At 48.8% G+C, this 20380-nt stretch overlaps 1 protein-coding gene across 2 annotated transcripts in view; it reads left to right on the plus strand.

Annotated features, from left to right (window-relative positions):
* Positions 1 to 19828, plus strand: part of PTBP1 (polypyrimidine tract binding protein 1) — a 36193-nt gene extending 16365 nt beyond the window's left edge. For both annotated transcript variants that reach the window (XM_081895624.1, XM_081895625.1), the window contains 12 exons: positions 1181 to 1353; positions 2697 to 2843; positions 4257 to 4427; positions 5629 to 5739; positions 7520 to 7694; positions 8802 to 8879; positions 10790 to 10938; positions 15240 to 15273; positions 15824 to 15916; positions 17207 to 17423; positions 17999 to 18076; positions 19313 to 19828. In XM_081895624.1, coding sequence (XP_081751750.1) covers positions 1181 to 1353; positions 2697 to 2843; positions 4257 to 4427; positions 5629 to 5739; positions 7520 to 7694; positions 8802 to 8879; positions 10790 to 10938; positions 15240 to 15273; positions 15824 to 15916; positions 17207 to 17423; positions 17999 to 18076; positions 19313 to 19445 — 1559 coding nt within the window. In that variant the 3' untranslated portion in view covers positions 19446 to 19828. The remainder of the gene's footprint in view (positions 1 to 1180; positions 1354 to 2696; positions 2844 to 4256; positions 4428 to 5628; positions 5740 to 7519; positions 7695 to 8801; positions 8880 to 10789; positions 10939 to 15239; positions 15274 to 15823; positions 15917 to 17206; positions 17424 to 17998; positions 18077 to 19312) is intronic.
* The last annotated feature ends 552 nt before the right edge of the window (positions 19829 to 20380 follow it).

Raw genomic sequence — 20380 nt, forward strand, 5'->3', positions numbered from 1 at the left:
GTGAGCTGGACTTTTGATCCTGGCCTTTTTCTGTTGGCCCCTCACTGTCGCGCCCACAGTCACCACTGACTCTTGAGCCCCACCTTTTAACATTAAAACTTCCATGCAGTATTTGAATGTCAGATGAGTGTAGGAAGAGTATTCGGTGATGTGTTGAACACTTGCCTGAGCATTTTGCAGAACCAGTCAGTGCTTGTTGCGCTGGTGTTTGGCAAACCCAGGGGCCTTGGTTTTAAACAGAAGCTTCCTTTCCTTTTATTATTGCTTTCCCACTGTCTAGCTCTGTGTCCTAAGGCTTCCGGACAGGTAGCCCGTGAATTTGAAAGCCTTAGCGAAGCGGTTACAAGTTTGTGGTTGGCCAGTCGGCGTAGCGTTGCAAGGGCACAACTCAGAAGCCCTTCTTGGCATTCCCTGGGCCCAAATTTACCGCAGCAAATTTCAGGCTGTCAGTGTTGCTTTAAAAGTCCCATTTCGGTGACCGCATCACACTTGCAAGGGTGGGGATTTTAAAGGATTGGCCACGAGTTGCTGACAGCACAGAGCTAACTTGAAGAGAGGTTATCCTCCCTTCCCAGCTGCATTTGGAAGGGGTCACAATGCAGGCTAGCTGCGCGTTTAAGAACTCAAAAATACGAAAGGATTCATAAACCTTTCCCTGGTTGTGTAACCAGACGGCTTGCACGTTTCTCAGGCTGTGCACAGCCATCTTCAAAGGCACAACTGGCTGCACTGGTTATATCGCTTCTGCCAGCCAGAAGCTACGCTCAACCCATGTGGTGGGTGGAGTTCTAGGGGCTGGTTTAAACTGGGGGTTGGGTGGGGCAGTTTTGCATGGCCACGGCATCAGTGTAATAGCTCTGCAAGACTCAGGTGTCTCCTGTATTCAGTTACCACCTTTTAGCCACAGAGGAGTTAAGGCCTCCTCGGATTACTCTTGGTTTGCGCGCTAAACTTTATGCTTACTATTGCCCAGCCTTGCTGGAGTAGCTAGCCACACTAGACAGCCACTGGGGCAGTCTGGTTCTAATACAGACTGGTCTAAATGGTGACCAGAAAGGTCTTATAAACGGGCTAGGAAGTGACGTCATTTCACGACTCCTCAATCTGACTGCCATGGGCGAGGAAGTTGCCAGGGGTTGCCCCGGAGACCTCACCTGTCCCTGCCGGATCTCTCTTCCAGCCAACGGAAATGACAGCAAAAAGTTCAAAGGCGACAGCAGAACTGCAGGAATCCCCTCGCGAGTAATCCACATCCGCAAGCTGCCCAGTGACGTCACAGAAGCCGAAGTCATTTCCTTGGGGCTACCTTTTGGCAAGGTCACTAACCTGCTGATGTTGAAAGGGAAGAACCAGGTATGTATGTGCATGTGGAGCCATTTAACTCAGGTAGAAGGGATTAGCTGTACCATAGGAATCTTCACTTTCAGCTGCAGGAGCTCCAGCCTTCAAATCGATAGCTTGATTTGCAGCTGCTTGGAGAAATGAAACTGTTTGCGTAGATGGCGGCGTTTTCCTTCCTAAGCAGGCCTAGGAACGGGCTTATATCAATTTTAGGGACCGTATTCCAGTTGGGTTGACATAAAGAAGCTAGTTTCAAATGCAAGCCACCAAGTTTCAAATTGGCTGTAAAGTGGAAGGCATAATAGCTTAGTTGAATGAGCAGACATGCAGCTTCTCAAAGCAGAAATAATAGGCTTGGCACTCTTTACTCCAGTTCTGCTGTTTCTGTGCTCCCTGGGCCTAAGCTATGGCGTAGCTTAACATTACGTCTGAACCCAGGATCGTGGTCTTCCCCCGGACAAACCATGCGTGGTAAACGATAACCTGATAATTTGAGATACTCAAAATAAGAGACTGTACTGACATCCCTGGGGCCTGGAAGTCAGTGACATCCCTTGCATGTATAAAGTTTTTTGCTTAGTTTTGTTGGCATCCCCAGTTTGAAGCTCTTGGGTAAAAACGTCTTGCCCAGGCTCACGTAAATGCTCTCGCTCACCTGGGTTCGTTTTGCAAGCTGCCCAGAAAATGGAAGTGCTGAGGAGCAATCTATGAATAATAAGAGCTATGCATTTCTGGTTGTGGAAGAGGGCAGATCAGGAAGGAGAGCGCCGAGGCGGAGGCTGAGCTTGGAGGCAGCAGCTGTGTGAGGCTACCTCATGGTGCCATGATGCCGTTGTTGTTGTTGTTGCTCAGGCTTAATTCAGACACAATTTGCAAAGGCAAACACTAGCTAATGGTAGCCACATGCAGCCTGTGTACCTCACATTTTTTTGTTGAAGACTGACCTTCCACTATCCTCGCTTATTTAAAAAAATGGGTTAGGGATCTTTCTTGTCAGTTGATGGCAATTGGATCCTAATGGCTGGGGCTTGAAGTTTTGTTAAGTCAGAAAGCACTGCTGAAAGTAGGGCGGCTATGAGGCCTACTAGCTCCCCAACTTCCAAAGACTGAACCGTCGTGAAGTCAGTGACTCCAGCACACTAAGAGCCCTGTTTCCTGTGTGGCATGCAGGCACCTTAAAAAAAAACCTTTAATGTCCCTTTAAATATGCCCAAATTAGAGTAGATTGTGATTTGGTATTTAAGGGCTCTGTGTGTATGAAGAAATGACTTGTTCAGAAATTGAACTGCAGCCTTTGGGCTAAGATTACTTAAGGCTGATGCAGCACGTGTTCTACGTCCGTCTATCTCAATTAGGCTTTCATAGAAATGAACACGGAGGAAGCAGCTAACACCATGGTTAGCTACTACACCACGGTAACTCCTGTCCTTCGGAGCCAGGCCATTTACATCCAGTTCTCCAACCACAAAGAGCTGAAGACGGACAACTCTCCAAACCAGGCGGTGAGTCGGGATTTCAAGCAGCAGCAGCAGCAGCAAGGCTTTGGGGTAACGTTCTGTGTCCATGGCTGTATTTAAATTTGCCGAGGAAAGAGACAAGTGACAGCAACGTTGCTGAGAAGAGGTGTACATAATTTGTCTGTAGCCCAGTGAGGTAAAGAAAGGCAGGAGAGAGTGTGCTAAGAATACTCATGCTGGATCAGATCGAAGTCCTTACTTATTTCCTTTTTACCTTACCTAGTATTTCATGGGGACACGGGTGGCGCTGTGGGTTAAACCACAGAGCCTAGGACTTGCCGATCAGAAGGTCGGCTGTTCGAATCCCTGCAATGATGGGATGAGCTCCTGTTGCTTGGTCCCTGCTCCTGCCAACCTAGCAGTTTGAAAGCACGTCATAGTGCAAGTAGATAAATAGGTACCGCTCCGGCGGGAAGGTAAACGGTGTTTCCGTGCGCTGCTCTGGTTCGCCAGAAGCGGCTTAGTCCTGCTGGCCACATGACCCGGAAGCTGTACGCCGGCTCCCTCGACCAGTAAAGCGAGATGAGCACCGCAACCCCAGAGTCGGCCACAGCTGGACCTAATGGTCAGGGGTCTCTTTACCTTTACCTTAGTATTTCATGATGTGCCTTCACATTTCCTAGTGTTGTAGGGTGCTCAAAACTGCCACGTTGCATTATCCTTACAAAAGACCCTGTAGCTTAGATCCACATTGCACTCCTACCTAAATACAGAAAGGGTATAATATAGCTGAAAGTAGCTTGCCCAGGGTAACCTAGTGAGTTTATAACGGAAACAAAGGATTCTGTCCAACAAACATTTACTCATTGAAATTAATGCACCTAAGTTAGTCACGGCCCTTAATTTCAGTGTGTCTGCTCTGGGTGAAACTTAGCCGGATCGAGCCCACACTTGACCTGAGGTCTTCCTTATTTTTCTGTGGCTCACAGCATGGTAACGTGTATTAACTTGGCCTGCACGTGCATGTTCCATTCTGGTTACTTACAGGCCATGGAAGCCATCGGTTTCAACGAATTACACATAGATGGTGTGTTAATGTCTTACCTGTGGCTGTTGGAAGAGTTCACACTCAATGTGCAGCAGGGCAGGGGAACCTGTGGCCCTCTAGGTGTCGCTTGGACTTCAGCTCGCGTCAGCCTGACCACTGGCTGGCTCCTGAGAGTCTTAACAGCATCTCGAATACCGCAGGGTCCCTGTCCTTTTGTGTACAGGATGAAGAAAACATCTTGTCTTCGTCCCTGTTCATCTCTTAAGGCTAAAGGCCAGGTTCCCAAGGCCCCCCTGCATGTCTGTCATTCAGTGTCCTGTTCAACATGATTCTGAAGCCGAGTGAGCGCTCGTCTCTTTCTCTTTCCACCTCTCTGCTTATTAACGTGCTGAAAACGTTTGGCTCCCCAGCGCGCCCAGGCAGCCCTGCAAGCGGTGAACTCCGTGCAGTCTGGGAACCTTGCGCTGTCTGCCACCGCTGCAGCTGTGGATGCTGGGATGGCCATGGCCGGGCAGAGCCCAGTCCTGAGGATCATTGTGGAAAACCTCTTCTATCCTGTCACCCTGGATGTCCTGCATCAGGTGAGAGAGGGTCCTCTGGCATGGGGAGCAGCCAGATTCCGGGGTTGTGTGTGATGTATCTTCTTAATTTAAAAAATTCCTCCCCACAGCTCATATGAAATAGGCTTGGATGGTTGTTGGCCAGAAAAGATCACCCGGTGTTCTGGCCATGTAGAAGCTTGCGAGGGAAGAGAATTAAAGAGAAAATGGGGCTGTGGGGCGGCGAAGAAAGCTCTTTTTCTCTGCCCATATTTGAGTTTTGTTTGTGGACCTGTTTTCCTTGTCTTGCAAGTCTTGGTATCTGCATAGAGGCCTGTGCACCCAAGTAAATTTGTCTCGTGACTAGGCCCGTCGACGTGGACAAGAGATGCCCTTTAATTTCAGCGGATTTTCTGCGACTAACGTTGGGTGCAAAGTCCTAGAGTTCTGCTCTTTTCTTTTCCGGGCACAGAACAGAAGGAGTTGAGCTTGCATTTTCTGGCTGTGCCTTTTGGGGGGAGAGCATGGTGTAGGCTTCCGAAAGTGTGGTTCTAAAGGTCGAAACGCGTTTTCAGAAGTTAACTGCGCTTGAAGCTGCTTGCGACACATTAACTCCTTGAGCAAAGTTTGGCTTCTTCTCTCGGCTCTCCCAGATAAGGGTGCAAGGAGCTCCCATCTCAGCTGCACACACTTGACATTGCTTATATGCAACAAAAAAACCTCCTTTTCCTGTCAGATGGGAAATGACCCTTTTTCTTTTCCCTGGCCCCATTTGCCATTAGGTCTCTTCCTGCTCTGGGTGGTCCTCTTGTTTTAAAAAGTCACAAAAGCCTCTGTGGGCGATGTGCTCTTCACTTCCTGCCCTTGCAACAGAGCCCAGGCTCCAGCTGTTCATTGTAGACTCTACGCTCCAGAAGCAGAAAGATTTGTGGGTTTCCTTACGCCTCTGCTGCCCTCTAGTGTTGCCAGGCACAGTCCGGGGCTTTGGGGCCTCTGATCCGCAGCAGCGATCTGATCTGCCTGCTGAGGCAGGTTGGGAGGAGAGCCTTCCTTGCCATTTTTTCTTTTCTGCTGTGAAACTTCATAAGCGCCTTGGGCAAATTGGCAGATCCATAGCACTTGCAGTCTTCCTGCTGCGTTGCTTTCATGTTTTTCCCTTTCAAAACGGGGAGCTTCAGTCTTGGCCAAAAACACAGCTTCCAGAGTTTACTTCACGCGACTTTTCTGTTTTGTGCGCACGCAGATTTTCTCCAAGTTTGGCACCGTGCTGAAAATCATCACCTTCACAAAGAACAACCAGTTCCAGGCGCTGTTGCAGTACGCAGACCCGATGAGCGCCCAGCACGCCAAACTGGTGAGTCCTGCTTTGCGTGGTTCCTTCCGGTCTTGAATCTGCCACGACACAAGGGGAAGCATGTTGCAAGAGGCAGCTGTTCAGGAGAAGCAGAGTAAAGCATGCTTAAACATGGGTGCTCCCACCTGTGGCTCCTGAAAGCTGTCTGCATGCGACAGCGGCCACACCCAGGGAATAGCTTCGACTGGCCGGCTGAGCCAGGTGAGGGGAGCCGATGGGTCTTAAACCCTTGATGAGTTAGGGGCTTCTCCTGCATGCGAAAACAGGCTCTGGCGGAGTGAGCAGACAAGACCAAGATTCGGTCCAAAAGGCAAGAAGGCGGTTTCTGCACATGCTGTAGAGCAGCCCTGAACCCCTAAAAAACGGGTTATCCTCCTCCCTTAAAAAGCTCAGCAACTTTGACCAGAACCCCAAAAAAGGGGGTAGATCACTGCCAGTCTTTAACCCCGAGAGTAGATCGCAGTCTCTTGGGATTTGGCCACCCCTGCTGTAAAGGGAAGTGAGGGGCAGGTGGGGCTTGTCAACCTGGGAAGGCGGACCATCTTGGTGGAGGAGAATGCTGGTCTTAAACCTCTGCTGCCTTTTTGGGGTATCTTCGGGAGAAGGAAAGGTGTGGGAGTAAACTCTACACAAATCGGGAGTGGAGTCCCTAAGGGGGTTGGATGGGTGCCTTCAGGCTCCTTCTGCAGCCAAGCCAGTGACAAACGTCTTGCTCTGCTTTCCTTTGAACCACATCAGCAAGGCCGAGGGGGGGGGGTTGTTGTCTAGGCAGCCCACTACACCTGGGGAGGTCACTAGGTGGACTCCGTTGTCTCTCGAGACGCACAGATGTAACAGTCACAATCTTAGACCCCACTGCGTCTCTTCAAAGAAGAGCTCTGAAGTTTGAATTGGCAGGCAGGCCTCGCCTCGGCCCAATCCGGGCATCCTGTCAAACAAGGGTTCGTGAAGCCAAGGGGTGCCCAAACCTCTTTCAAAGAGGGCCAGATTTGATGAAGTGAGCATGCGTGAGGGCCGACCAAAGTTGTTGAGTTTTTTTAGGATTGAAGTTGCTGATTTTTGTCCCAGGACATGTACTGCCACGGGAACCAGAATTCATCAACCACCGGATTAGACCCCCAAAACAGACTTTGGACATGCCTGGTTTAGACCATTGCAGGGTCTGAATTGGCAGCTAAAACACACCGGATGTTTTTAATAGACCGCATGCAAATTCAGAAACTATAAATCACTTTTGTTTTTAGAATCAGCGTCATTTTACCTTAATAGCAAACTTGGGCGGTTGTGTTTCTGCCCCATCTGGAAGCAAACATGGGACCAGCTGAAAATTAAGGCATTGATTTCTGCATATGTATATATGTTTTTGTGAACTGCAAGCTTGCAGGGTGCTGGTGGCGGTTAAGTTACCGGTAAGAGGCCTAAATTGCACAGGCGGGTTTGCAAATGAGACGGTTTTAGTTGAAAACGGAATGAAAAGGGGAAATGGCCTCATCATGCCACACATAGTCCTTTGGGAGAGATGCAGAAGTTGGGCCCCCACCTTGCAAAGGTGTGTTTCTTTTTTTCTAATCATCAACCCTGAGAGACCCAACAAGGATCATTCCTCATAGGGGGACGTACTCAAGTACTGTTTTACAGAGAGTGCAAATGCGCTCCTCGGGCATTCACTTTCGGTTTTTTCCCCAAGTCCTGGACAAGTAGCAATCTTTTCTTGAAGCACCCTGGTTGGCTTGAACCTAACCCGTCCTTTTGCCTCTCTTCCTCTCGTCCCCCCCGGCAGTCTCTCGACGGGCAAAACATCTACAACGCCTGCTGCACACTCCGCATCGACTTCTCCAAGCTCACCAGCCTCAACGTGAAATACAACAACGACAAGAGCAGGGACTATACCCGGCCAGATCTCCCTTCTGGAGACAGCCAGCCTTCCCTCGACCAGACCATGGCAGCTGCTTTTGGTGAGGGGCGGGTTGGGGTGTGTGATGGGGGTGAGGATTGGCTTCGGAAACATGCTATGAACTGGGAAGAGTTTTCCAAAGCTTCCCTTGGCTGTAGATTCAGAGGCTGGGCAAGCTGCTCTCAGCTTGAGCCCTTTTCTCCCCGCCTGTCATAGTAGCAGTAAATGGCTGCAAGTTCCCTTTCTGTGTCTGGCTTGGAAGAATCAAGTCCTGCTGGATTTGTCCAGTATCCTAATCTCACGGTAGCCAGCAAAATAGATCTTACAGGAAGCATGACCCTTTAATGCAAACCGGCCTTTAATTTTTGACACTAGGGTGGGCAGAATTCTAGGAATACAGTCGTACCTTGGTCTTCGAACAGCTTAGTTCTCGAACGTTTTGACTCCCAAACGCCGCAGACCCGGAAGTGACTGTTCCGGTTTGCGAACTATTTTTGAAAGCCGAACGTCTGACGGGGCTTCCGATTGGAGTTTCCTGCAGCCAATCGGAAGCCGCGCTTTGGTTTCCAAACGTTTTGGAAGTCGAACGGACTTCCGGAATGGATTCCGTTTGTCTTCCAGGGTACGACTGTGATTAAAACTCCATGTTTGCTCAGAAATAAGATTGTTTAGTGAGGCAGATTCAAAATGTATCTGCCTTAGCTTTGTATAAGTAAAGTTGTGGGTGTGCTCAGTGTGGGAGAGTCAGTTGCAAACTGTTGTTTCCTGTGCTACCTAAACACGTGTAGCTTAGCTTCTGCCATCTGAGAACTAGCAAAAAAAATAAGTGGTGAAAAGGCACCACTACTAGATGAAAGATCACCACCACAAGACAGCAAAGAAGCAACCCCTTTCTGTTCCCCCTCATGAAGATACCTTGAGTGTTTTACAGCAGGGGTGGCTAACCTTTGGCACTCTTGAAACAAGGTTCGTTTTGTTCGATCTCCAAGGAAGGGACCCAGAACTGATGTGGGGGGGGGGGCGCAGTTTCCCCCTTTAGCTTGCACGACGCTTACAGGCTGCTGCTTTGTAAGGCTGCGACATCATTCTTGCTGCCCCTTTCTGATGTACGCATCCATACGAAATCTAAATAACAGGTCCCCTTGTTCGTTCTTTTTATTTTTTGTAGGTGCTCCAGGGATCATTTCTGCCTCTCCTTACACAGGGGCCGGCTTCCCGCCCGCCTTTGCGATTCCTCAAGCTGCAGGTACTGTTCCTTTTTGAGGCGGCTGCCTTTTCCCAAACGCCACTCGCACGGTTCTGCCGTACAGACGCCGGCAGCTCCTTCCCCTTCACCCTTATGGTCTGTAAGACTCCAAAATGCAGCCAGCAAATCAGGGGCAACCCGTCTGGGAAGCTGAGGAAAGGAAGAGATTACGAAGTCCTTCAGCATAATCTGCGTTAGGCAGACCTCGGGGTTTCAGCATTTGAGCCCCTGGGGTTTTTTTAAAAAAAATAATAATAATTGTCATCCTTGAAGATCCCTGCGGGACAAATTTCCTCTTTGGTTATTAGGGCTGATTTCCTCTCTTTTTAACGTCCCAACGCTGATCTCACAAAGAGGAGGGAGGTAGGAACCGCACAGAAGTAATAATAATAATTATAATAATTTATTATTTATATCCCGCCCATCTGGCTGAGTTTCCCCGGCCACTCTGGGCAAATACTTAAGTGAATGCTTAAGCCCAGTGAATACCTAAGCGGGCATCCAAAATGAGCAAGGAGAGATGGCTAGAATTACGCTCAAGGCAAAAGGGTTTTGTATATAACTTGAAAAGCTAAGGAAGCTGCAGCAGGGGGAAGCCAGGACAAAATGCTGTGGCATGGAGTGTTCCTTTTTAGGGGTGCCAGCTAGCATTGCCCCCCCTTCCAGGATATTCTCCCCCCCCCAAAAAAAAATCTGTATTTGTTTCCCCAACAGATGCTCAGCATTCCATAGCCAGAGACTCCTATCTATTTCCCAAAAGTCCTTTTTGTACTACTTGCAAAATCTGGGAGATTGCCCCCAAGCATGCCAATGTCCTCGTGGGTACGATCCTGCCCATACTCTGCCGACCACTAAGGGTTCGGCTTTTGTACAGTAGCACAGTTGCAGCAGCAAACAGATATTTGGCCCAAGGAAGTTTGGACGAAGCACTTTACGGGGTTACCAAGGGGAGAATTTTGGAGGGTGGGAAGTATCACAGACCGTCCTGAGATTCACTGCTGCTTTTGGGGTAAGGACCCTAGTAGCAGTTGGTCTAAGTGTCTAAGCAGGCTTCCCTATAGCAATCTCGGGTGAGATTCTTTGTGTCTGAAGCTTGCTGCAAATAACAGCAGTCTGGGGGGAGCGGTGTCTGTGTGACGGGGCGCATATATTGATAATGCTTGGCCCCTGTACCTGTCTCTCCCTGCCCGTGGTGTAATCCCATGGGAAAACGGCAGAACCAACCACCCCTCCTCTTTATTTGTGTGCTGTGGCGTACAAGAGGTAAAACGTGCCTTTTGGTGTGTTTCGAGCGAGGAATTTTGACGAGTGGTAACACGCAAGGGGGCTTTTCAAACAAGCTGGCGTTCAGACGCCTGCTTTTGAAAGGCCCCCTTCTGAAAACAAAACCCTTGTAGAATTTATATGTGCGTATATATATATTTTTAAAATGCCTGGAATGCACACAGCTGTGGTTTGGTATGTGCATGATCCGACTGAATGAGGCACCTCCAGGCATGCATTGGTGGAAAGACCCCTTAGGAATGCACCGCTTTTTGTGTGTGTCGCACCCCCCTTTCCCCCGCTTCTCTCCCCAGTGGTGGAATTTTTTGCTTTAGATAAACCCGTGGAATGTTGCCGAATCCGGTTCGGAAACCAGACACACCTAGAGCTTGTCTGGTTGCCCCTCCAGCACCCAAGGAGAGAGAAAAATGCCTTTCCCCACCCCCACCCCAACTCTTGCCAGAAGCCTGAGAGCACAAACGCAGAACTGGAGAGGCTCTGTGGCCCTTTGCGTTGAGGGAGGATGGGACCGCCGAGACGCAAACCCCCTCTCTCCAAAGAAGCGCCGTGGGTCAGCCCCACGGCGAGTCGGCCGAGGATGCGCTGTGGACTTCCATTCACTGGTTAATACGCTTTAATTTTTCCAGGCCTCTCAGTCCCCAATGTACACGGAGCTCTAGCTCCTTTGGGTATCCCTTCAGCAGCGGCCGCAGCGGCAGCCGCAGGGCGGATTGCAATTCCCGGCCTTTCCGGGGCTGGGAACTCCGTTCTGCTGGTTAGCAATTTGAACGCCGAGGTTAGTGGAAGCCTTGTAATCAATCTTCTTCTGTCCAACTTTAATATCTCTCATATATATCTATATATTATTATTTACTTTTGCTTCTTCCAGTTACTTTCTGCTCTCGCCTATCTCTCCAGTCGCTTCTCACGAAATACTTTTTTTAACGCTGAAGCGTCACAATGCCGAACACCTTTCCTTTCTCTGAACTGGAATGAGAGGGAAATGAATGGGCAGCCCGGTGTAATTCTTAAGTGGGTGACTTAAAGCAAGAGGGGGGGTGAAGCTGCCGCTCCCCGGACATTGCCCCCAATTCCCATTGCCACAGGTTCCCCATCCCTGACTTAAAAGAGAGACGGGTGGAAGCCTTTATAAACCATTGTCCTCTTCCTTGCCTTACCAAGCGCAAAGGTTTAGCTGGTCTGCTCTCACTCCCAACAGCGAAAAATTCAGAATGTGAAATCTCCCCCTAAGCTTTTGTCTCTACTTGGGTCGACCTCACAGTAGCCCAGATCCTCCCCTTTGGTTTCTCCCTTTGGCATGTCATGACTTTTTAAGAACTCTTCAGTTGGAGTGACGATGTTGCTTCTGTCCCCTTCATGGGTGTCTTAATGCCTTGCCCTCCCCTCCCCTGCCAGCTTTAGCTTCATTTTACCTTTTGCAAGTTAAATATTTCCTTTGTCATGCATTGGTACATTCCCACCTTTGACCGAAATTCCTTTAAAGTTGTTGGTGTTGTTGTGCCTTACTTAATTTTTGCTCCTTAACTTTTTAAAACATTTTAAAGTTCCATTTTAACATTCCCACCCCCCTTTCCCCTTTTTTGAGTTGGAACATTTGGCTGCCTTGCAAACTGAGGCTCTCGAGGCAAACAAAAAACGAAGCCTGGTATTTTCTGTGTAAAAAAAGGATGCAATTCAGCAGAGACCCACTTTGCCTTTGAAGTGGGTTTCTGTGAAATTGCATTCAGTTGTTATTGCAATGTGTTTGTGTACATTGCTTGAGCCCCCCCCCCCCCCCGGTGCTTGAAACTGACAAGGCTGTGGCCAGAATCTTGGATTTCTGCTTATCTTGGTTGTTTCAGAAGCTCCAAAGCAGAGACATGGATGAGAGAACCACTATAAAATTTTTAAAAAAACTTAATAGGAAAATAACCAATCTCAATTTGTTTCGCTATGTCTTTTTCTGTCCACTATAACTGCTTTTTTCAGAGCATGAGGTGCTGCCAGCAATTCTTGCTCCCAATTTTCAATAAAAATCAGCTTTGAAAACAGGTTCATGAAAAAGCAAAATGGATAAAATTCCTGCATTGCAAGGCAGGGTGGACCAGATGATCCAGGGTGTCTCTTCCAACTCTACAGTTCTATGAAAATCGATAGCTGAAAGTATTCTTTCTCAGGCGACATTACAGATTAAAATGAGCATCAACTTTTAATGTGTAAGCTTTCGCCTAAACCTTTTTAGGAGAGGCCCAAAAGGGATTCAGGGAACTTGTAGTAGTGAGGGAGTTCCGGTTTCTTAAGAGGTGAAAAGCGGACATTATCCTAGAATTGTAGAGTTGGAATTACGTGGCACTCGTAAACAGGCCTGCTTTTCCAAATGGGCGTGAGTTAGTTGTGCCCCAGATTTCAGTGGGACGCGGGTGGCACTGTGGGTTAAACAACAGAGCCTAGGACTTGCTGATCAGAAGGTCGGCGGTTCGAATCCCCGCGATGGGGTGAGCTCCCGTTGCTCAGTGCCTGCTCCTGCCAACCTAGCAGTTCAAAAGCACATCAAAGTAGATAAATGGGTCCCGCTCCGGTGGGAAGGTAAACGGCGTTTCCGTGCGCTGCTCTGGTTCGCCAGAAGCGGCTTAGTCCTGCTGGCCACATGACCCGGAAGCTGTACGCCGGCTCCCTCGGCCAGTAAAGCGAGATGAGCGCCGCAACCCCAGAGTCGGTCACAACTGGACCTAATGGTCAGGTGTCCCTTTACCTTTTTATGCAGATTGTCACAAAAACTGGAACTAAGCCTTAGTCTTCAGCCCGATGGGCCTTTGAGCCCTGGCAACCAGAACCCCCTCTCCTTATTGACTAGCAAAAGAAGGCATGGAGGGGTGGTCTGCCTTGAGTAGCTCCCCTGAATTGACAGACCAGAGAGAGCGCAGAGTTGAGCTCCCAGATAGATCCTTGAATTCCTGAGCCTGTTGGAAATAACATTAGCTAGGAGGAGCATGCAAAGACTTGGCTGCATTCTTGCTGCTTGCAACCAAAGGGCTGTTATAGTATAAATCACAGGGGGAAAGCAGGGAGGTGGGTTAAAACAGGTGGGTAGGACCGCCTGGTGGCAGAACGGCCTCAGGGCGATTGACACCTCTACCAGAAAACTGCACAATACGCTAAGAGTCTGAGAGTCTTTAGGGACAGGAGAAGGAGTTACAGAATCTGAACACACCTGCCCCTTTTTTGGTGCTGCAGTTGTTTCCCAGGAAGCCCATGCAAGCACAGCAGTTGGCTGTGTTGTTGCCTGCTAAACTCTGCACCTCCAATCTCAAAACGCCACGTTCTCTTGAAATGCCCCGGTGGTTTTGTCTGTCCTGTAGGCGAATTGCTGAGCAGCTCCTCGCGCCTCTTGCGTGTATGTTCCTCCGACGCTCCCTCATCCATCCAGCTTCTCTCCTTTTGGGCTAAAAACCTCGATACCTGTAGTGAAGCTGTGAACTAACGTCTCCTCGACCTTTTTATTTTTTCCATTGCTTGTATAATCAGTGTTGTAGAAACTTAATCTGTGCATACTGTTTGGAGGGGCAGTATTCTCCAGAGGGAATCCTCCCGTTCCCCACCACTGTCACCAGGACCCACCAGTATCGATATGGCAGGTGGCTAGTCTGAGGAGCACGGAGACCCTTCTCTCCAACCCTTGATCGGTTCCTGCGCTGGAGTTTCTCGGCTTAGCAAGTTGGCGGCGAGTCGGGGAACCTTTTTGTAAGCAGAAGGGGGTTAAGCTCAGTTTCGCTCGGGGGACATGCAAGCTCCACCAGGCAACTCCCTGGCTCACGAGGAATCCTGAACTCAGGCCTTCTCCATCATCGCAGCCTGCCGTACTGAAGGGGTTCAGTGGGGCAGGCCTTTTGTGGCGTCCCCCAGATGCTGTTGGCACGAGGGTCCTCCCATCGTCCCCAGTCAGTTTGGCCAAGTCTCCAGGGGTGGTTGGTGTTACAACCTGACAACATCTGGGGAATAATAATAATATGCCGCCCATCTGGCTGGGTTTCCCCAGCCACTCTGGGCAGCTTCCAACAAAATATTAAAATACACTAATCCACCAAACATTAAAAGCTTCCCTAAAGAGGGCTGCCTTCAGATGTCTTCTAAAAGTCTGGTACTAGTTGTTCTTTGACATCTGGTGGCAGGGCATCGGGAGCCACCACCGAGAAGGCCCTCTGCCTGGTTCCTTGTAACCTCGCTTCTCGCAGGGAGGGAACCGCCAGAAGGCCCTCGGGAGAGGGACCCAGGTGTCCGGGTTGGAGATGCTCCTTGGTCTACTGGACCATTTAGGGCTTTCAAGGTCAGCACCAACCCTTTGAATTGTGCTTGGAAACGTCCTGGAGGCTGACCTGGACCTCGTCACCCCACGTGACTGTTCTACGTGGTCACGATCCTGAGTTTGCCCTCTTGCCTGGGAATCCCTCTGTTGCAATACTGCCTCTCCCTCTTAGTTATACCTTACTTAAGTAAAGTGCTCTTTTTTTCTGTTGTGTTCCACTAGGTTTAAACAAAACAAAACCAAAAAACCAACCAACCACAACCTATTAACTAGTTTTTCCTCTGTAAAACCGAAGTATTGTACGTTTTTAGAAATCTATAAATCTTTTACTGATGGAACACTACATATTTCTTTTATGTATTTACTGACCTATGTTTTTTGCTACTTTTTTTTCCTTTTCTCTCCACCCCATCCCTCAATTATTATTATTTTCCCCTCCCCCCTTCTCCCCGATCCGGAATTTCTTTGCCAACTGACTGCACGGTACTTCTGCTTCCTGTTGTTGCTTGAAACAAATATATTTTTTTATATATATATTTATTTTTTTAAAAAAAAATACCCCCCTCAAACCAAAACCAAACCAAAACAAAAAACCTTCCTGCTCTTCGGAAACCAACCTGCCCTTCAATATTAACCATCTTGAAAACTTCATCATCCATCAACCAATTTCGCCATTTCCTGCGGGGACTCTACCTTTCCTTCGTTGTCGACGATTTACGCAACCTCCGCTCTCCCCTCCGATTCCTTACCTCTTCCCTGTCTCTCCGCTGCCTTGCCTCTGCTGTTCTCTAAAGAGAGTTACACCCCAATGCCTCTTTATTCTTTTCGGTACGTTATCATTCACACTTTTTTTATTACCTTTGTTTTTTAAAAAATTGTTATGATTTCACTTTGAGGTTTTGTTTTTCGGCAGGGGGGTGGGGAAGGGGCGGCGGGCGGGTTTTGCCGTTTCGATCGGATGATTTTTATTATTTGCGTTACCCTAGCTTTAGTCCCCCCCCCCCCCCCCGTTTTTAAATCATTTTTTTTTTTGTTTCGTACATCATTGTGCATGGTTTTGATTGCTTTGCATGCCTGTTTCGTTGGGTCAGGAAGAGAGAGCATGTGCAGATGGCCCCTCCAGGCTCCACGGGTGACTTTTTGGGGCACACTCCCCCCCCCCCAAGATAAAACATGTGTTTTATAACTCCACCTAAAGATCGTTCCACCTTTTTTTCTGCTGCTGAGCAGAACAAACCCCAACTTTCGAGCGGGAGTGAGAGCAATGGTGGGGGGTTTGGAAGTGCCTTGATTGGATTTTGGGCTAGAGGCAAGCGGATTTCTTCCTTGATAACCTTTTTTTTCACCACCGCCCCCTCTCCCCTTGCTTCCTCCCAAGGCGTGTATGGTGATGTGCAAAGAGTGAAGATCTTGTTCAATAAGAAAGAAAACGCCTTGGTTCAAATGGCAGATGGCAATCAAGCCCAGCTGGGTAAATAATAAAATTATTATTATTATTAATTAATCCCCTCTTCTCTGAACGTTGGGGAATAATAGTGGCGCTAACAAAGGGAGCTGCCTTCTGTGTTGTTGTTTATTAAATTTGTATACAGTACCTTGGTCCTCGAAGAGCTTGGCTCCTGTACAAATCGGCTCCCAAATGCCGCAGACCTGGAAGCAAGTGTTCCGGTTTGCAAATGTTTTTCAGAAGCCGCGACTTGGTTTTAGAACAGTTTCGGGAGTCGAACGGACTCCCGGAACGGATTGAGTTCAAGAACCAAGGTACCACTGTCCTGCCCGTTCATCTTAAGATCGCGGGGCACTTCACAACATAAAAATACAATTGTGAAACCACCAAATAGATAGCAAAACAATAAGAAAACAATAGCCCCTCTCCTCTGCAACAGATAGATCAAAAAGGCCATTGAATGTTAAATGTCTGGTTGAGGAGAATCGTTTTTGCCCGGCTCTTGTAGATACATACTGAAGATTTAGGGGCCCGTGTGTAAGGTGAAATCGCTCCAGTTGGATCCAGAGTTGCCCTCCTGCAATTGGAAGGGCTCCTTCCATCCTCAGGAGGGACTGAGAAGCAGCGGGGTTTTGCATTTGGGAAAGTCGGGAGGCGATTTCTGCCATTTCCCACAGAGCCCCCAGCGCCACCTCCCCATTGGTTATGGGACACAGTGGAGTTTGGGTCGCAATGAGCTAACCGTTGCATGCAGCAGACCCACTGAGATGAATGTTCCTGACCAGTTTTGGTCCATTAATCTCAGTGGGTCTGCTGTGAGTAAGAGTTACCGTATATTTCGCTCTATAAGACTCACTTTTCCCCTCCTCAAAAGTAAGGGGAAATGTGTGTGCGTCTTATGGAGCGAGTGCAGGCTGCGCAGCTATCCCAGAAGCAAGAGGGATTGCTGCTTTCGCTGCGCAGCGATCCCTCTTGCTGTTCTGGCTTCTGAGATTCAGAATATATATATTTTTTTGTTTTCCTCCTCCAAAAACTAGGTGCGTCTTGTGGTCTGGTGCGTCTTATAGAGCAAAAAATACGGTAGTTTGATGCAACCACTACCTTCTATTCCTCTGCCCCCGGGCATTTCCGCAAAGCCAGACTGTTGGTTTCCCTAGCTTACGATCAGCATCTGGGGGTGGGGGTGGGGTGTTTCTCCAGCGTTTCCTCTTGCCCCCCCAAAAAAACTTTTCGTGGGGCACGTCTGAGTCTGCTCTGCCCTCCGAACCTAGATACAGCCCCATCGTTTCCTTAACACTCTCTTTCTCTCTCCAGCCATGAGCCACCTTAATGGACAAAAGCTTCACGGAAAGCCCATCCGCATCACTCTGTCAAAGCACCAGACAGTACAATTGCCCCGCGAAGGGCAGGAAGACCAGGGGCTGACCAAGGACTACGGCAACTCCCCCCTCCACCGTTTCAAGAAGCCAGGCTCCAAGAACTTCCAAAACATTTTTCCCCCTTCCGCCACCCTCCACCTCTCCAATATTCCGTAAGTCGTCGTCTTTGGCGATCCCTCGTAGCCGAGTAAGATTGTCTTCCATGAACACTGTTTTAACAGTGAGTCCGTAAGTGACTGTGGAGGCCAATTCTGGATCCCCACGTCCTTCCATGGCGGGGACATTGGTTTCCGGGCAGGAATTGATCCTGGTGAGGGTTTGCCAAGCGTCCCTTCCCCTTGGCACGTTTCTCCCTTGCGTCCTGAGTTCGAGTGTCTTCAAAGCCCACAACACCTTTGGTCAAGGCTGTTCTCCAACTGGAGCGCTCGCAGGCCAGTGTTTCCCAGTTGTCGGTGTTTATACTACATTTTTAAAGATTTGCCTTGAGAGAGTCTTTGAACCTCTTTTGTTGACCACCAGCATTACGCTTTTCATTTTTAAGTTCGGAATAGAGGAGTTGCTTTGGGAGAGGTTCTTTGATATATCAGGACCTAATATCTCAATGTGAAGCAAGCAGTGAATTTCATGTTTATTTTTCCAGAGGTTGTTGAATTGGGCCCTTTGAATGTGTGAAGCAACTCCAGAGCTCAGACCTTAGCATAATCATATTCTCCTTCTGTTCCCACAGGCCTTCGATAATCGAAGACGACCTCAAGCTGCTGTTCTCCAGTAACGGTGGGATGGTGAAAGGCTTCAAATTCTTCCAGTAAGTGTGGATCCCCGTTGCCTTGCGGAAGCTGCCGCTGGTAGCTACTCTACTGTGTTGCATTGGGCGGATGAGCTCGGCATTAGAAATTTAAGATGCAGTCCTGGAGCCCAGGCAGATTGCCCTGTAAGAACAGGGCTCTGAAATGTCTTCCCTTTTCCTGACATGAGTATCTGCACTGGGCCAGTTGCCTGCGGGTCTCCAGATATCATCAACCTTTTATTCGACCGTCAGTCAGAAAAAGTACATTTGTCAATACACAGTTAAACATCCAGGAAGATTTTAGAGCTTAGCCAACACTAAAATGGGCTAAACAGATAGCCCCATATCAATACAGTCAATTATAGTCTTGCGACGCTTAAAAGCTAAAAAAAGAAATTTGGCCACCAAGGAAGGTATAGCTCTAGTGACATTATTCAGCAAGTGTAAAACCTGGTTTTCTCCAGGTAGGAAGCTAAATTGACATAGGAGTGGATCTATAAAATTTTGTCTAAGCTCTGCATAAGAAGGGCAAGTCAAGAGAATGTGTTCGGTGGACTCAGCCACACCCATGGTACAATGACAGGTTCTCTGGGCGTATGGTACTCCCCTGTACCTTCCCCACAATATCGCAGAGTCAAGGACATTTAATCTAGCCGCTGTAAGAAGTCTGCGGTATTCCACATAGTGGATTTCTGCAAGATAGGGGGCTGGTATGGTCCGATAAATCTGGTCCCCTAGGAACATCCCTGGTTTTACCTGGGCTATGTCCTCTTGTCTGGCAATGTCACTCACGGGTCTCCAGATACAGCGTTATTCAGACTACAGGCTCCTCCTTCCCCCCACACCTCAGAGGGAAGGAGCCGCAACACAGTGGCACGGAAAATACTTTTTGATGGGTTGCCCATACCTGATTGCCAACGTTCCCCTAGTTCATTGTTTCCCCGATCTGATTCGGGGCACATTTCAAATTCAACCTTGGTTTTGGTCCAGATCACAAAAGCTGAAAATGGAGTGGCTTGCCCCGTGGTGAGGCAACCCACTAAACGGCCAGCCTTCCCTCTCCCGATGTTTGCCGTAGGGTTTCAGAATTGGAAAGGGGCCCCCAGAGGTCATCCAAACCCACCCCCCCGGGATTGCCAGCTCCTGCCCTCTCTCTCTTCCTTAGCCTTGAACTTGGAAACGGGTATCTCACGTGTGGTCTCTGTGTGCACGCTCCCCTTCTCTGACCCAGAACGCTTTTGTTTCCCCCGGCAGGAAAGACCGCAAGATGGCTCTCATCCAAATGAGCTCCGTCGACGAGGCCATCCAGTCGCTCATCGACCTCCACAACCACGACCTGGGCGAGAACCACCACTTGCGCGTCTCCTTCTCAAAGTCCACCATCTAGGCGGGGGTTTTCCGGAGGCGCCCGCGCGGCAGAATATGGACCCTGACTGAGAAACAAAACAAAACAACAAGCCAGCGCCGTCGCCACCCTTCCTCGTGGCCTCGGCGTCCTTTTTGTCCCAAGGGCTGGGCCACCGGCATGGGGGTGGGACAACTTCCGTCATTCCAGAAACAAGAAGCCACTTTAAAGAGAGAGAGAGAGAGAGATTGAGATTGCAGCTGAAGTGACCTTAAAAAAGACAACAGATTTTATTTTTTTAAAGATAAAACAGTTTACCGGGTGTTCCTTTTTATAAAAAGAAAAATGCAAGTTCTTAATTCACGTCGCTATAACCTTTCTTGCAGTGAGTGGGGTTGACTAGATATAGATTTGACCAAGAAAACCCAACAAACCATCAACTTAGAAGTTTACAGTTCTTGGTTAGAAGCCTCTCCGGGAGTTTCTCCCCCCTCTTAAGAAAATAACGAAAACCCCCCCATTCCCAGAAAGCTTACCAGCTTCACAGCAATGCCTTTTATCTCGAGCCTGACCCTTTCTTAAAATACTTTTTTTTCCTGAACACAGATGCCTTCCTTTGTTGGGGGGGGGCGGAGAGCCCTTTCCCCTATGCCTTGCATCAAGCATCTTGTGCCTTAGACGCTTTTTCTGTAAAAATAAAAAAGGGGGGAGAACAGCAGCCATTGGGAAAATTCTTAAAAGTTGCGAAGAGGGGGGGTGGGTGGCGGAGAAAGCCTTCCTCTAATATATCTCTGCGTAAAACGTATCTTAACTTGCAGACTCAGTTGGGGTTCCTCCAGCCCGCAAAGTTCGCAAAATCGGGCCGATAATGTATTTGTGTTTGAATTTGGGGGGGGGGCGTCCTTTGCCCCATCAGCCAGCGTTTCAGCGAAAAGGGGGTCCCCCTTTTCGCATTAAGTATTCCCCAGAGCTGCGGG

The sequence above is a fragment of the Podarcis melisellensis genome, assembly GCF_964234715.1.
Source record: "Podarcis melisellensis genome assembly, chromosome: 18".
Lineage (NCBI taxonomy): Eukaryota > Metazoa > Chordata > Lepidosauria > Squamata > Lacertidae > Podarcis > Podarcis melisellensis.